General features: G+C 32.1%; 1 protein-coding gene across 8 annotated transcripts in view; it reads right to left on the bottom strand.

The window, feature by feature from the left end:
- The window catches only part of BRMS1L (BRMS1 like transcriptional repressor), a 122872-nt gene that overhangs the window by 25642 nt on the left and 82060 nt on the right, over window positions 1-15170 (bottom strand). For all 8 annotated transcript variants that reach the window (XM_031952876.1, XM_031952880.1, XM_031952875.1 and 5 more), the window contains 3 exons: window positions 11749-11876; window positions 6228-6307; window positions 831-927 (listed from right to left, as the gene is read on the bottom strand). In XM_031952876.1, the coding sequence (XP_031808736.1) occupies window positions 831-927; window positions 6228-6307; window positions 11749-11876 (305 nt within the window). The remainder of the gene's footprint in view (window positions 1-830; window positions 928-6227; window positions 6308-11748; window positions 11877-15170) is intronic.

Here is a 15170-nt window from a genome sequence, read left to right as displayed (position 1 = left end):
CAAATAGTTATGTGCTCAAGCTTAGAGCAAACTATTAAGTTTAATCATTACTGCTTATCTAGTCTGTTCTACTGTTCAAGAAATATTGGCAATTTTGTGGAATTATTTTGCATACTGATATTTTATTGCAGTAATCAATTGCCTCAATTAATTTCCTTTGCTGATTTTTTGCCTTCAAAGTGGGATCATTTTGAATTCTCTTTGCCAATATTTATGCCTTTAATTTCCTTCTCTTGTCCCACTTCTGTTGCTAGCATTTCTAGAAATATGTCGATAATAGAGGAGGACATCTTTATCTCATTTATTCCTTTAATTATTGGGAAATTTTCAATAATGCTATCTTTTGGCTACATATACAAATATATAAATCAATAATAGATATTTTACATATAACATATTACTACATTATATATGTGCTTTCTATTATATTATACACATGTTTCTTATATTTCAATTCCTTCTTAATAATTATTCTGATTTTTCTAGTTTAAAGAAAATCCTCCTTGATGGCAAAGAAACAAAATTGCTGACTCTCTTTCTCTTCACAATATTACACCCTCTTTTTAAAGGAGTGAGCCTCTTCACTATTCTTTTTCCAAATATAATATAGTGATATCTTTCTAATGTCTTTAGTATTTTTGCAAGATGTAGCTCATTCTGACATTTCAGCCAACCCAAACTAGTCTCATAGGTTTATGCAAGCTTCTGCAGTAATTTTAAAAGACTAATATCTTAGAAAACACTAAAGCCAGTGACAATGTAGTGCTTTACAAACCAAATATTTAGTTTATAGGAATTTTACAAATGGAAAAATTTTAAATAAATTTTACCTGAGGTAATGTCAATGCTGTGCCTATCTTCTTCAAGCCTTCTAATTTTCTCTTCTAGTTCACTCTGTACAGTATCATATAACAAAAGCTTTTCACTCTGAAAAAACAAACAAACCAGATTTTATATAAGTAGCAAACAATTAAATAGTGGGATAGAGTGATGAATGAATGAATGAGCCTGAATTTTGTATTAACCATTTATAAATAAGATAGAAAACATTGCATTATTACAGAATGTTATCAAATGTTATGTAATACTACAGAAAAGCATGACCAAAAACTCTATTCATCTGATCTCTGGAAGTTCCTTAAAATAGCTTAATATTATTGCATTTGGGGTCTTTTTTAAAGTATAAATACCAAAAGGAAACAGCATCTGGCAAATTTTAATAGAATGCTATCAGTGAAAACAAGAGGTCAAATGTTAAAACTGAATCTTCTGATAATTAGTGCACAATCTTTGAAATCCAAATTTATCTAAATAAGGGATACATTACTTTACAGATGAATTCCTTTAAGGGCAGCTAGGTGGCATAGTGGATAGGAGGACCTGAGTTCAAGTCTGGTCTCAGATACTTAACACTTCCTAGCTGTGTTGACCCTGGGCAAGTCACTTAATCCCAATTGCTTCAGCAAAATAATAATAATAATAATAATTTCTTTAGAATATCCTTTAGATTCATTTTAAAAATATAGTAGTTCCCAGATTCCTGGAAACCATATTTTAGATTGTAGCCAAAGATTATGCCACTAGTTTGCAAGATAACTGGGACTAGGCCAAAGTCTTCCTATTCCCAGTACTAAGGCTCTATTTATTAGACCACACTGACTACTCAAGAAAAATCCTATGGCCTCAATATGCTGTATACATTTATATGGGGCCAATAGCTTTCAATATTCAACATATATAGATCTGACCCCCCATACTCCCTCAACTGGTGATCTTATCAATCTCCAGGGATTTAATTATCCTTTATGCTAAAGATTACCCTTTTTTTATGTCATAGATGTCTTTGGTAGTCTAATGAACACTATTGACCCCTTCTCAGAATAATGTTTTTAAATGCACAAAATAAAATACACAGAATTACAAACAAAAATAATTGTACTAAAATATAGTTATGAAAAACAAATTCACAGACCCCCATATTAAAAGCCCTTGTTCTATATAAAAAATTTTCAGGTCTATAGTTGCAATCTCACTTTACCAATTACCTGTCAAGTATTTTTAAATAGATGTCCTATATGCACCTCAAATTCAACATGTATAAAGCAGAATTCATTATTCTTCTCCCTCAAACCCTTCTTCCTTATTTCAGTGACAGCACTTACATTCCAGTTAAAACTTGCCAAATACAGTTTTTACCATACATCTCCTTCTTTCCACTCACACAGTCGCCAACCTAATTCAGGTCTTATCCCTGTTCTGGACTACTGTAATGGCTTCCATACAAAGAAGTATATTTAGGGTAAAGTAATTTGAAGGTGGGAAGGGAAAGGACTGGGAGTTATATTCCCAGGATCTACTTAAACTCCTTCTCCATAAGATTTTACATATGAGTTAGCCATGTTGTCCATGACTACTGTATTCTTGGCAAAGAGAGGATATTTGCTGGCTGAAGAGGTGTTTTTCTAGAGTCTTCTTAGTAAGACATTTCACTGAACAGGTTAAATATCCTTTGGAAATATTGGTACTCTGTCTTGAAATCCATTTATTTAATTCATTTACCTTTTGGAGGGATATCAACAGGCCTATAATATATAATATAAACCACCACTGGAGCCACTTCAATTGCCGCTGAAAAAAATTTTCTCAGGACTCCAGCATACTCACCTCCTAGTTCTTTGGATCATCTGGATTATCACAATAAACACACTCCTGGCAAACTCTGCAGAAGCAAGTTTAATGAGTAAAAGTCTGATCCTTAAGCTTATCATTTTAGGTAAGAGAATAAATTAATTATACAAGATGGGTAGAATGGCGAGTATTGCAAATCTTTTTATCTCTACCCCCAATCGTGTTATCTTTCAATTTCCCTATTATCAGGCAAGCCACCACAAGAGTTTTAATCACCAAGTTCACAGCCTCAATATTATCTTCAATTCTTTACTCTTCTTCCTCCTATATATCTGCAAATCTTTCCAATTCTATCTCCACAATATCTTGCACATACATAGCTATCTATGTTCAAATAACCTCCTAATTTGGTTCCTTGCCTCAAGTATCTCTTCTTTCCAATATATCTCCACATAGCTGACAGAGTGATTTTTCTATAACATGGGTCATATCATTCTCCTGCTCAAAACTATAGTGATTCCCACTAGACACCAGGATCAAATACTATTTCATAATTAATTTCATTTTTTCATATGTGGGTAAGATTTTAAATATACAAAATAATTAATCTATGTAGAGGACTGAAACTATTGAATTCAATGCACTGAGATCAAGACTGTTGAGTGCTTGAGGATAACTTCTAATTGGACAATACTCTATGGGCATATGCTTGGAAAATGGTCCTTTCCACTATCTGTTTTGGCTCAATGTAAAGTGAATGTAAATGTAATGTAAAATGTATAGAGGATTGTAGGAGGGACTAGGGGGTGAAGTAAAGCTAGCCAGGGACACAATCTCAGTGGTAGACAAGGAAGAAGGCCGTAGCAGAGATTCTCTTCCATCCCCTTCACTTCTACCCCTAAAGACCAAGAATAAAGACGGACTTTTGATTATCCTGACTCCGGCTGATTCTAGGGTCTCCTGGGTGCGAGCGCGGTCGTTACAAATCTAGTGGCATATAAATTATAAATAAGAAAGCTATAAATAGGGATTTAGATTCAATTGTTTTTATTGATGGGATGTATGAACAAAAAAGTTTGTTTTATGGACAGATATGATACTGTGATCTTACCCTAACTGAACAAAAATAGTTAATAAAACACTGTGATTGTATATTTTAATAGTATACTGAAATAAGTGCTTTAATAAAAATGAATTTATATTTGTAGCATTTTATTTCTGCCAAAAATGTTTGTGATGTTATAAAAATGCTCTATAGTAGATATTATGAAGTAGTTATGAGTAACAACATAATCAATGCCACATTTTAAGAAATTGCAGAGAGAATAAATCCACACATCATATTAAGATTATCAACTCAACATTTAACATAGTATGTGGCACACAGAAGATGTTTAATAAATGTTTGTTGACTTGGTTTGACTATTTATGGTTATTACTTTTGTAACTCCATAAATATGAAAATTATAAGGTATTTTATCAACAAATATATTTGCATCCTTAGTGTGTATTTAAGTTTTTATGTTGCTATAAATATGATAACTTCTAAGTTATTTGAATAAAATATAAGCTAAGAAAATTATTTTTGTATATTACTATGAAAAAAAGGAAAAAGCAATGAAAAGGGGAGAATTCCATATATAAGTTTAAAAATAAATGATATAATTGTTTACAGCCTAAAAGAATTTGATTCCATAGGACAAAACACTATCTGAATTTCAGGCTTTCCCCCAAAGTATCTCTTATGTATATATTAAAATCATACAAAATTTTTTAAAAAAAAAAAGTTTTCTCAATACCCCTCTGATTACAAATATCAATACAGGTATGAAATAAGATGTATGTTTGCCAAAGATATCTCGTTTTTGTTATCATATGTTATCATATGATATGTTATATATATATATATATATATATATATATATATATATAAATATATCAATCATATGTTATCATATATATTAGAAATGTTCCCCATACATCCAGGCTACCTTTAACATGGCAGACATAAATATATAAATAAATATATATATATATATATATATATATATATATATATATATATAATAAATATATATATAAATCTCATATGATTTATGAGAGTTCTATATAAACTAGCACAGATCTATTTCCTTCATGATGCTCTCAGACCATTTTCAGGTCAAAATGTTTATCCCACTCACTTTTCTCTGCTCCACCCCTTTTTCCATTTCTACCTTTGGGAACTTAATCATGTTCCCATTACCATTTCCATAAGGATAATGTCAGAACATTGCAACCGAGTTCTTTCCATAATCCCAAAGACTTCCTAATCTAAAAGATCCCTCTGAACTTCCATTCTTTCTATAATGTTATCTTTTTTATGAGCATTGTCTTTCTTTTCCTATTTTATCCCCACTGATACTTACTTAGCACAGAGCCTATCACACAGCAAGCATTTAACAAGTGTTTTTTTATTCATTTATTTATTTTTCAAACTCTGATACACAGTTGTATGTGCAATCTATGGAGCCTGTCCAACAGCATATATTCCCTGGTCACTTTAAATGGGAAAAGAGTTGGATTCAACAGGTAATTGGGCTGGATTGTCTGCGAGAAACTTTTCATTACTTTTAATGAATGTGTGCTTCTCCTTAACAAAGGCTCATCTTCTTGATATCAAAACTTTTCTAGCAATATTATATGACTAGAGTCACAGGCCAGCAAAATCTTCATAAGATTAAAGTTGAAGGTCACTCAAAGACAAATGGAAATATATTCAATAGGTAAGATTTTCTTTACTTTATGGATTATGATGACAAAAGAATTCTTATCAAGTGCTTAGTACACAGATGATAGCATATAGAACCTCCCCATATTTAACTAGACTTGTACTTACAAAGTTACAACATATTAAGGCAAAATGTGTAAGAGAAAGGTATAAAAGATATCATATGAGTTTTTCTAAAATGGAATGGTCTATTTGTCAAATAAGAACAAGGTTTGATAAATTTTGAAAAACTTTTGTACCCTGATGGCACCCATACATACAATGTGAAATCTAAAGCTTGGGAATTTCCCTAAGGAGAATTTAGAGTGGACAAAATTTATATAGGATGTCAGAAAGCATTCCTGTTTTGCTATTAATGTGAAGACTCCTACAGGAGTGAACACTGATCTATCCAAGTACCAAAATAAGTGAAAATAACTGGATATAACAGGACAAAATAACAGGCTAAGAGGTATGTAATATATTATATAATGAAACAATTAAATTATAATGACCACATATAAATAGAGCCAAAGAAAAGGTAAATGTGAGGAAGTTCAATGTACTTTATGCTCTAAATAAGAATTTTATGACTCAATTTTCACAGAAATTTAAGATTTTCAATGATAATGAATGATTGAATAAATTGCCAAAGAAATTCTAAAATTATGATTAACTTGTTTCTACAGTCCTTATTTTTAAAACTTTATTTACTCAACTTTTTACAGTTCTTTTATATAAAAAAGCAACTCATCAAAGTTGTCCACAATTTGTTTCATAGACTTTCAAAATCAATGAATTAAGATTAAGCTTGATAAAAGTAGCTTAACATTAAATAAATTTCTATTACCTCGCAGTGCTGGCGAGAAGCTTGGATTTCACATTCATATTTGTTCTTTACAGATTCTAAGCAGAGTTCTCTATAGATTCCTATAATCAAACAAAAATTCTATGGTTATTAAGCATTACCTTATTTTGAGCTCATTTCCCTAAAAGATTCTTGCTTTCAGAAATGTACAAGCAAAATAACAGTTTGGTTATGTATACTTATTGTGTATCTAATTTATATTTTAATATATTTAACATCTACTGGTCATCCTGCCATCTGGGGGAGAGGGTGAGTAGTTAAGAGGTGAAAAATTGGAACAAGAGGTTTGGCAATTGTTAATGCTATAAAATTACCCATACATATAACCTGTAAATAAAAGGCTATTAAATAAAAAAAAAAAAGAAAAGAAAAAAAAAAGAAATGTACATAAGAATAAACTTGGAAGAATTTGACAGCTGATTTTCTTTCCCATTGAAAAAAATACCAAATACTAAAAATAGATACATAGGCACATAGGGAATATTATGTATAATATTATATAATTATGAAAAAGATAAGTTCAGAGAAACCTGAAATATGAACTAACTGAAAGTGAAGTATATAGAACCCGGAAAGCAAGTAGGTCAATTTTGAAGGTACAACTTCATATTTTAGTTTTGTTGTGTGCTATATGGAATTGCTCTCTTCTTGTTGAAATCATGCAGTTTAGGATCAGTGATTACAAATGCTTTCTTTTTAAAATATTCACAATCTACTTGAAACAATATACTTTGAAAATTCTGCCTTGTTTCCAATTTTGTTTAAAAACAAAACTACAAAACATTATAATGGATAACAAAATCAAAATCCAAAAAAGTTGTGACAGACTTAGATTGAGGAACCAAATCTAAAAATATATAATTTAATGAAAATAAGCATAAAATGCTATACCTGGAGAGCCTCAAGAGATAGTGTGTTCCCCTTGATTCAATGTCTGCAAGTGAAGGATGAGTAACCATTTATCAAAGATGTTATGGATGACAGTTTTAGGAAACACTATTGTTTGGATGAGGCTTAGACTGAATAGCTTCAGAAGTCCCTTCCAACTTAGAAATCCTAAAATTTCAGAAAAGCAATCATCTCTTTCCTTAAAGTCCTATAAGAAATGGTATAATCAAAGCGCTCTGATTATAAGTTTATGGCATAATAATCAATTAATTAATAAGAATGTATTAAGTACTTACCTACTGACAAACACTGGAAATGGACAAACAATGGAAATACAAAGATGAAAACAAAAAACCTTTCTGCCCTTAAGGAATTTACAATCTGTATAAGTAAACCAATACAGAGGGAAGGTACAATAATTTAAAACTGCATTAAGACTTTTAGGATATCCTAATAAAAATATATAAATATATATGAATAAAAGTATATAAAAGAAATGGTCTCTTGTAAAAGGTGGCTTTTGAGCTGAGCTTTCAGAGAAACCAGAACAGTAATCATAAAAGATGAGAACAAAATATATTTGAAGCATTGGGGGGGAAGGGGGAGGGAAAGTCTGTGCAAAAATATGGGAAACTGGAGTGTGGGGAGGAAGAGACCATGACTAGTTTTGGAGGACCATAATGAGTCAAGGGGTAAAATATATAATAAACTTTAAGATAAGCTAGAGCCAGGTTGTAAAAACCATAAACACAAAATGGAAAAATTTGTATTTAATAGGGAACAACTGAAATTTACTGAAAAGTGCAATGACATGGTCAGACTTGTGCTTGGAAAGGTGAAAGAGGGAAGAGATGTTGTGGAAATAGAACTGAAAAGACTTATGAAAAAATATACTTGGACTAAGAAAAATCTAAGTTCAAATCTTGCCTCCAGTGCTTAGCAGTTGTGAGACTATAGCAAATCTTACTTCTAGGCTTAACTTCTTATCTGTAATGAGAATAATTAGTATCCACCCTCACAAATGTATATAGAACAGTTTGTAAACTTTAAAGTGCTATATCAATATCAGTTAAAATACTGACTGAGGCTAGATCTTATAATAAATATAAATCTGAAATTTAAATATATTTGTTAAAAATCAAATACAGTGTCATTTACTCATTGGCATAAATGATTGAGCAAAACAAGAAAATTACTTGAATAAATGATTAGCTTTAAAACAGGATCCTAATTAATGTACTAACTGTATTTATTAGTTAATAAAGGATTTACTGAGAACTGGGTTTTAGATACTGTGTCAGGGGCTAGGGATGCAAAAACAAAACTGAGACAGTCCCTGTGTATAAAGAAAAGTTTATCTTAGGGAGATAAAATACTAGCATCTGGGGGGATTTAGAAGGGGTTGATGTAGAAGATGGCATCTGAGTTGAGTCTTAAAGGAAACCAGGGATTCTAAAATGGGGAGAAGAGGGAAGGGCAAAGCAAGGATGCAGAAGGATAATTTCAAGCATGAGGGTTAACCAGTGTAAAGTGCTGAATAAGACTAGAAAGGCAAAACAGAGCAAGTTAAAAAGGCTTTAAACGCCAAACAGCAGAGTTTATATTTGGTTCTGAGGGTGATAGGGAGTCAGTGGTGTTAACTGAATAGATGATGACATGGTCAGACTTCCACTTTTCAAGGCTCACCTTTGCAACAGCATTGAGGATGGATTATAAGTAGAAAGAAATATGAGACAGAGATCAATTAAGAAATTACTGCAATAGTCTTGGTGACAAGTTACTTAACTGGGGTGGTTGGCAGTGTGAATGAAAACAACATGATAAACTCAAGAAATATTGTAGATATAGAAATAATAAAATTTGGCCACTGTTTGGATATGTGAAGAAGATCTAAGCATCAGATATGACACCAACATTGCGAATCCAGGTTTCCAAAAGGTTAGTTTGAAATAGGAGAAGGTTTGAGGAGAAAACTAATGAATTCTGGTTTTAAACATGTTAAGTTTAATTAATCTATAAGATATCCAGTTCAAAAGATTCAACAAATTGTTGCTGATGATGCAAGACTATAACTCAGGAAAGAGATCAGGATTAGGTAGAGAGATTTAGAAGTCATCTGCAAAAATAACTAAACCCCTAAAAGTCTGTAAGGTCAACAAGTAAGAAAGTACAAAAAGAAAAGAGAAAATTATTTAGGACAGTCACTGAGGTATATCTTCAGTCAGGAAAAATGACATAGATGACTCAGAAAAAGAGACAGAGAGGAAGTTAAAAGGCAAGAGAAGAATCAAGAAAAATAAATGTCATGAAAATCCAAGGAAGTAAGAACATCTAGAAGTAGACAGTAGTCAACACAAAGAAGTCAAGAGAAAGGTTTGATGGAATGTTAGCCTGAGAGTATAAACACTTGTTATTTTTGTCTTTTTATCCCCAATACTTAGCACAGCAAATGGCAAAAAAACATAGGCTTAATATGTTTCCTGATTAAGAAAAAGCCATTAAATTGGGAAGAGATTGCTGACTGAGAAGAGGAATTTCAGCTGACTGATGTTAAAAGGTAGAATGCAGAGGGTTTAGAATAGAATGAGAGAACAAGAAGTGCAGGGAACAGACATAGAGAGGTATTTAACAAAATTTGGCTAAGAAAAAGAGGAGAGACATTGGACAACAGGTTGCAGGAATGATCACATCAAAGAAGGGCTTTTTCAGAATAGGAGAAAATTAGACAGGCAGCAGGGAAGAAACAAGTAGATGGAGAAAGATTAAAGATAATCAGGAGGGAATGTTTGTGAAGGCAATCTCCTGGAAAGGACAGAGGAGCACATATGGAGGGGGTAGCTTTGGGGAAGATAGCCAGATCTTCATCACAGGGTGTAATACAGGAGAAAGGTAAAGGATTATGTCAAGAAGTTGTGAGGTGAGAAGAGAAGAGAGAGCTCACAGAGAATAGCCTTGATTTTCCCAGTAAAGTATGAGATATGATCATCAGCAAGGATAATATGGAACATTTGGAAAAAATGGTATAGGAAGCCTGAGGAGAGAGACTTCAGATAGTTCATCATTAGACTGAAATAGAGAATCAGTTAGGGAGGCCATCAAAGGATTGCCCTGTTGCAGTGAAGGCCTAGATAAGATTAGATTTGTAGTAGACCTAATCAAAAAGATTGTGTGACTTCTATTAACTCCATTTTGAAGCACAAGAATATTCCAAGGCACTGATGCATTGCTGGTGGAGTTGTGAACGAATCCAACCATTCTGGAGAGCAATCTGGAATTTTGCCCAAAAAGTTATCAAACTGTGCATATCCTTTGACCCAGCAGTGCTACTACTGGGCTTATACCCCAAGGAGATACTAAAGAAGGGAAAGGGACCTGTATGTGCCAAAATGTTTGTGGCAGCCCTGTTTGTAGGGGATAGAAACTGGAAAATGAATGGATGCCCATCAATTGGAGAATGGTTGGGTAAATTGTGGTATATGAATGTTATGGAATATTATTGTTCTGTAAGAAATGGCCAGCAGGATGAATACAGAGGCTTGGAGAGACTTACATGAATTGATGCTAAGTGAAATGAGCAGAACCAGGAGATCATTATATATTTCAACAATGATACTATATGAAGATGTATTCTGATGGAAGTGGATTTCTTTGACAAAGAGACCTAATTCAGTTTCAATTGATCAATAATGGACAGAAGCAGCTATATCCAAAGAAAGAACACTGGGAAATGAATGTAAACTGTTTGCATTTTTGTTTTTCTTCCTGGGTTATTTTTACCTTCTGAATCCAATTCTCCCTGTACAACAAGAAAACTGTTTGGTTCTGCACACATATATTGTATCTAGGATATACTGCAACATATTCAACATATATAGGACTGCTTGCCATCTAGGGGAGAGGGTGGAGGAAGGGAGGGGAAAAATCGGAACCGAAATGAGTGCAAGAGATAATGTTGTAAAAATTACCCTGGCATGGGTTCTGTCAATAAAAAGTTATTATAATAAAAAAAAAAAATAATAAAAAGAATATTCCAAGGCTAGAATCTGACAAAGCATGAGCAATAATAATAGGATAAAAGATAGAAGAGATTAAGTTCCTATTCAAAATTTTGATCATATACCAAAGCAGCAACCATTAATATTATAAAAGTCAATTTTTACTGATGTCTTAAGAGATATGCTACTACAAGAAATATTCTAAGTATCTACTTTTTCTTTAGCATGTTCCTCTAACACTGAAGATTACAGGTCATAAATTAGTTGATAAAATATTGGGTGAATAGCATGAAGCCTTACACACAGGACCAAAAGTTAAACTTTGGAAGTCCTGTTACACAAGGTGTTTTCTTAAATTGTTTATACATGTATACTTCTCCTTCCAAGGTCATGAACACATTGTAGGTTCATTACACATATTTCCCATAGTATTTTTAGAATGTGAATACATAGTAGGTATTTAACAAAGTAATATATTCATTAACAATAAAAAGATGATGTTGTGGTCAAAGTAAAGATGCATTCAATTTTTTAGTGAAAATACTAACAACAAAATAGATTCATTTTATAAATATCCTTTAAGTAAAAATTAAATGGAAATGAAATTTTCATATTCCTACCTGCTACCTTTGTTCGGATTTGCATATTTTCTTGCAAAGTTGCCAGTGGTTCCAAATATTCTGGTGCCTTTCCAGATATTACTTCTTGTAGTTTTGCATCCACTTGACTTAATCGTTCTTTATAAAGCCTTAACATAAGCAAAAAATATTAAACATATTAATAAAAAAGAACAATATTAGTTCAACAAAACTGTTCAGTTTCTATATCCTCTATGTCTAATTTTTTTTTTAATAACTTTTTATTGACAGAACCCATACCACGGTAACTTTTTACAACACTATCCCTTGCACTCACTTCTGTTCCGATTTTCCCCCTCCCTCCCTTCACCCCCTTCCCCAGATGGCAAGCAGTCCTATACATGTTAGATATGTCACAGTATATCCTAGATACAATATATGTGTGTAGAACTGAACAGTTCTCTTGTTGCACGGGGAGAATTGGATTCTGAAGGTCTATGTCTAATCTAATATACATTTAACCAATCAAATTTATTCTACTTTAACTTCACCTTAAAAGTGAAACTCAGTAATTTTAACTTGCTTTCATGGATATATTATTCACTACCAAATTTATATTTTTTTGAACAAATATAATTAAAATAATTATTCTTCGGCTCCCTTAAAAAAATTAAAGCAGTTTTTTCTCCTCATTTTTTTAAAATGTTTTTTCCCAATTATATGTCAAGACAGTTTTTAGCATTCAGTTTTTTCTACATAGAGAACATTTTATTCTATTTTCCCCCACTTAATAATATTTTATTTTTTCCAATTATACATAGTTATCAACATTCATTTCTGTAAGATTTTGAGTTCCAAATTTTTTCTGACTTCCTTTTTTCCGTCCCCAAGACAGCAAACAACCTGAAATACATTATTACATGTACAATCATTTTAAACACATTTCCATATTAGGCATGTTGTACAAGAAAAATCAGAACCAAAGGGAAAAACCATGAGAAAGAAAAAAACAACAAAAAAAGTAAAAATAGCATACTTTGATCTACATTCAGCCTCCAAAATGTCTTTCTCTAGATGTGGATTGCATTTTCCATTACAAGTCTATTGAAATTATTTTAGATCACTGTTTGGCTGAGAAGAGCTAAATCTATCATAGCTGATCACACAATCTTGCGGTTTTATGCACAATGTTCTCCTGGTTCTATTCAATTAACTCAGTATCATTTTTCTCCCTCTCTCCTTCCTTCTAAAATGGTATACAATTTGATACAGGTTATATATGTGTTATCATATAAAACATGTTTCCATAGTAGCCACAGTTGTGAAAGGAGAAACAGATCAAAAGGAGAAAAAAAAAAAAAAAACACGAAAAAGTATTAAGTGAAAAAAATATTATTTGACACTGCACTCTAAGTCTATCAGTTCTTTATCTGGATATGGATACCATTTTCCTCCAAGAGTCCTTTGTACTTGTTTTAGACCACTGTATTGCTGAGAAAAGCTGAGTCATTCATAGTTGGTCATCACACAATGTTGGTGATTCTATGTATAATGTTTTCCTGGTTCTGCTCATTTCATTTTGGATCAGTTTCTATTAGACTTTGCAGGTTTTTCTGAAATCTATTGGTTCACCATTTCTTACTGCAAAATAGTATTTCATTATATTCTTATACCATAGCCTTCTGCCATTTCCCAAATGATGGGCATTCCTTCAATTCCTAATATTTTGGCAACATAAAATAGGGCTGTATAAATATATTTTACACATGTATGTCCTTTTTCCTTCTGTATGATATCTTTGGGAGTACCAATACTGGTATTGTTAGATCAATGGGTATGCACAGTTTGGTTACAATTTTGAGTCCAGCAAATTTGTCTCCAGAACTGTTAGCTCAATTCAAAACTCCACCAACAGTACATTAGTGAACCATTTTTCCCACATCCTCTCCATTATTTATTATTTTCCTTTTTTATCATATTAGTCAATATCTTATAGGTGTGAGGTAGTACTTCAGTTGTTATAATTTGCATTTCTCTAATCAAAAGTGATTTAGAGCACTTCTTCATATGCCTAGAGTTTTTCTTTTTCTTTATTTGAAAATTGTTTATTGGTAATTTTTGGCCACTTATCACTTGAGGAATGGCCTGTATTCTTATAAATTTGGCTCGGTTCTCTATATAGTTTAGAAATGAGGCTGTTTCAGAAAGCCTCTTCTTCTAAAAAGAAAGCAGTTCTTTTTAAAATGTCTAAGTTCAATTTTTTTAAAATAGTTTTAACTTAATACAGGTTTTACTGACTATATCTTTTTAAGATAGGTTTAGTAAAGTTTAAGTAAACTAGCAAACCTAGTAATATTTTACAAGTTTATCAAGACTATGAAAACTAAGACCATAAGAGAAAAAGTTACAAAGAAAAGAAAGTTTTAAAAGAACCTAACAAAGAACACTAGTATATAAAAACTAGTATTTTTTTTGGTGCTTTTTAAACAAACCCTTAATTTTCTCCTAATTCACCTCCTGAACTAGTCTATTTGACTCTAGTAAATGCTCATTTTAAAAATCAACATGATGCTATGACATTAGCAATGTGGCATCCCCAGTTTATTCAGGTTGGAATTTAACAAATTATAAAGTAAGCTGAAAAATCACCTACTGAAAAGACAAATGAGCATGAATAGTTAGAATACCCAATTAACATGTCCATTTACACAAACTACTCCATTATGCCAAATACTACATAAATTCACTGTATGAAATTCTTAAATAGTTCCTTGTTGCCAATTAGTTAATAACAGTCCAAATTCCTTAGCCTGCCATTCAAAACTTTCCAATTCTTCACTCTTCTCTCTCTCTCCATCACTCTCTGTCTTTTTTTTACCTCTCTCCCCTTTCCTCTTTCCCTCTGCATGAAAATTATTCATTGATTACAGAATATATTCTTCCCACTTCTCCTGTCACCTTATATTATTTTCCATATCTACTACATTCCCCTTCTGTTTTTATTTGTTGACATTCTATTTTTTCAACAGTAAAATTTCATCTTCTCTGATCCCCCCTCAAATAGAGATATTCTCTTCTTGTTCTGATTTTTTGGTACCTGATACACATTTTTATTTCCACTATATTTATCTATACACATGCCTAATTACTCCTATTAGGTTGTAAGCTTCTTGAGGGGAGAAATCACGTCTTATTAATGGCTCCATCTCTTCCAGTATCTATTCACACAGAAAGCAACTGCTCTTAGGAATACTGTCACATTAAAATAGTAATACCTGCTATGAGGATTTGATTTGAAACACAACAACAAAGTAATCAGGATACCATGGAATGATATTTTATGTCTTTTGGTGACAGTGGTTAGACTGCTGGACCTGGAATTAGAAAGATTTGAGTTCAAATCCAGCTTCAGACATGATATGACCTAGAAGAAATCACTTGATCTTTCAGCCTCGGTTTCCTCA

Source organism: Sarcophilus harrisii, chromosome 2 (genome assembly GCF_902635505.1).
Source record: "Sarcophilus harrisii chromosome 2, mSarHar1.11, whole genome shotgun sequence".
Taxonomy (NCBI): domain Eukaryota; kingdom Metazoa; phylum Chordata; class Mammalia; order Dasyuromorphia; family Dasyuridae; genus Sarcophilus; species Sarcophilus harrisii.
This window is presented reverse-complemented; position numbering and strand designations above follow the sequence as displayed.